The 2,500-nt window shown below is 48.7% G+C and overlaps 1 protein-coding gene across 1 annotated transcript in view; it reads right to left on the bottom strand.

Moving 5' to 3' along the window:
• csmd2 (CUB and Sushi multiple domains 2) overlaps window positions 1-2,500 on the bottom strand; it is a 776,204-nt gene that overhangs the window by 190,837 nt on the left and 582,867 nt on the right. Inside the window, exon 40 of the mRNA XM_045695078.1 lies at window positions 1,391-1,460. Within this exon, the coding sequence (XP_045551034.1) occupies window positions 1,391-1,460 (70 nt within the window). The remainder of the gene's footprint in view (window positions 1-1,390; window positions 1,461-2,500) is intronic.

The raw sequence follows: 2,500 nt of genomic DNA, 5'->3' as shown, positions 1-2,500 counted from the left end.
ACATAGTGGGAGAGGGCAGTGTGGAGTGGCAATAGAGATTGCGTCATCTGTGGATCTGTTGGGGCGGTATGAGAATTGGACTGGATACAGGGTGTCTGGGATAATGGTGTTGATGTAAGCCATGACCAGCCTTACAAGCATTTCATGGCTGTGAGTAATTAAGTAATAGTAATTAAGAGAGGTTACCATGGCGTTCTTGAGGACATTGACTATGGTGGTCTGCTTTAAACACGTTGGTATTACAGACTGGGTCAGGGAGAGGTTGAAAATGTAATTGAAGACACTTGCCAGCCGGTCAGCGCATGTTCTGAGCACACGTGCTGGTTGCCCTGCGGCCTTGTGAATGTTAACCTGTTTAAAGGGCTTACCTCAGCTACGGAGAGCGTGATTACACAGTGGTCCGCAACAGCTGGTGCTCTCACTCACGGTTCAGTGCTGCTTGCCTCAAAGCGAGCAAAGAAGGCATTTAGCTCATCTGGTAGGCTTGCGTCATTGCAAGCCCTGCCACATCTGACGAGCATTAGCGCGGGTGTAGTAGGATTCGATGTTCGTCCTGTATTGACACTTTGCCTCTTTTCATGGTCAGCGTCCCTCTCCATGAAAGCGGCAGCTCTAGCTTTCAGCTCAGTGCGGATGTTGCCTGTAATCCATTGCTTCTGGTTGGGATATGTAACGCACGGTCACTGTAGGGGACGACGTTGTGGATGCACATATTAATGAAGCTGATGAATGATGTGGAATACTGGTCAATGCAATCGGGATGAATCCCAGAACGTATTCCAGTCTGTGCTAGCGAAACAGTCTTGTATTTTAGTATCCTCTTCATCGGACCACTGCCGTATCTCCCCCTGTGAGCTTACCTGACGCTGCCGTTCTGTACTGCCAATGCATAGAAGAAGAAGAAAAAAAAACAGCTAGATGTATATTGTCCATGTCTTTGTTCAGCTACAACTCCGAGAAATATACTATATTACAGATGTTACGGTCCTGTTGATAGGATATTCTTTAAACGGAGCTCGTCCAGTTTATTCTCCGGTGATTGCGCAATAGAACGGAGGGTAGAGGCGGTTTATGTACTTGCCAACGTAGTTTCGTCAGGGTGCCCGCACGTCGGCGACCTCTCTTAAAACAGCCTTTTTTTTTTTTTAAACGTTTTGATTCTCTGGGATTAGGCACAGGTCAGAGGGTGAGCAATATGCCCTGCGCTTCCACCTCGTTGAAGTAGAAAAAAAAAAATTACATTGTGGAGGAAGGATGGAGGGAGGGAGATACAGAGATAGGGTGGGCATAGTGGGAGAGGGAGGACAAAGACAGAGATATCGAAAGAGATGGAGAGAGAGAAAGAGAGAGAAAAAGAGAGAGAGAAAGAAATATATATATTTTTTTTTACCAATGCAGAGTGGAGGTGGGTAGTTCCATCGTCTGACGGTCCCTGGCATGCAGGAGATGTGAGAGTTTCCCTAGGAAAATAACCCAAACACGCAAAAGAAACACACAACAGACAAAAACAGACACAAGCACACAGAAGACAACAGCAATTCATTAGCCTCTTTCCACTGCCACATGGAGCTTTGAAACACATCTCTCCTCTCCCCACAGTCTACAGTCCTCTCTTCTCTCCCTAACAGTCTACTGTCCTCTCCTCTCTCCCTACAGTCTCCTGTCCTCTCTTCTCTCCCTACAGTCTACTGTCCTCTCTTCTCTCCCTACAGTCTCCTGTCCTCTCCTCTCTCCCTACAGTCTCCTGTCCTCTCCTCTCTCCCTACAGTCTCCTGTCCTCTCTTCTCTCCCTACAGTCCTCTCTTCTCTCCCTACAGTCTCCTGTCCTCTCCTCTCTCCCTACAGTCTACAGTCCTCTCTTCTCTCCCTTCGGGTCCTCTCTTCTCTCCCTACAGTCCTCTCTTCTCTCCCTACAGTCTCCTGTCCTCTCTTCTCTCCCTACAGTCTACTGTCCTCAATTCTCTCCCTACACAGTCTACAGTCCTCTCTTCTCTCCCTACAGTCCTCTCTTCTCTCCCTACAGTCTACAGTCCTCTCTTCTCTCCCTACAGTCTACTGTCCTCTCTTCTCTCCCTACAGTCTACAGTCCTCTCTTCTCTCCCTACAGTCTCCTGTCCTCTCTTCTCTCCCTACAGTCTCCTGTCCTCTCTTCTCTCCCTACAGTCTACAGTCCTCTCTTCTCTCCCTACAGTCCTCTCTTCTATCCCTACAGTCTCCTGTCCTCTCTTCTCTCCCTACAGTCTCCTGTCCTCTCTTCTCTCCCTACAGTCTCCTGTCCTCTCTTCTCTCCCTACAGTCCTCTCTTCTCTCCCTACAGTCTCCTGTCCTCTCTTCTCTCCCTACAGTCTCCTGTCCTCTCTTCTCTCCCTACAGTCTACAGTCCTCTCTTCTCTCCCTACAGTCCTCTCTTCTATCCCTACAGTCTCCTGTCCTCTTCTCTCCCTACACAGTCTCCTGTCCTCTCTTCTCTCCCTACAGTCTCCTGTCCTCTCTTCTCTCC

Source organism: Salmo salar, chromosome ssa14 (genome assembly GCF_905237065.1).
Source record: "Salmo salar chromosome ssa14, Ssal_v3.1, whole genome shotgun sequence".
Taxonomy (NCBI): Eukaryota; Metazoa; Chordata; class Actinopteri; order Salmoniformes; family Salmonidae; genus Salmo; species Salmo salar.
The sequence above is the reverse complement of the archived record's forward strand: the minus strand, read 5'-3'. Positions and strand labels throughout refer to the sequence as shown.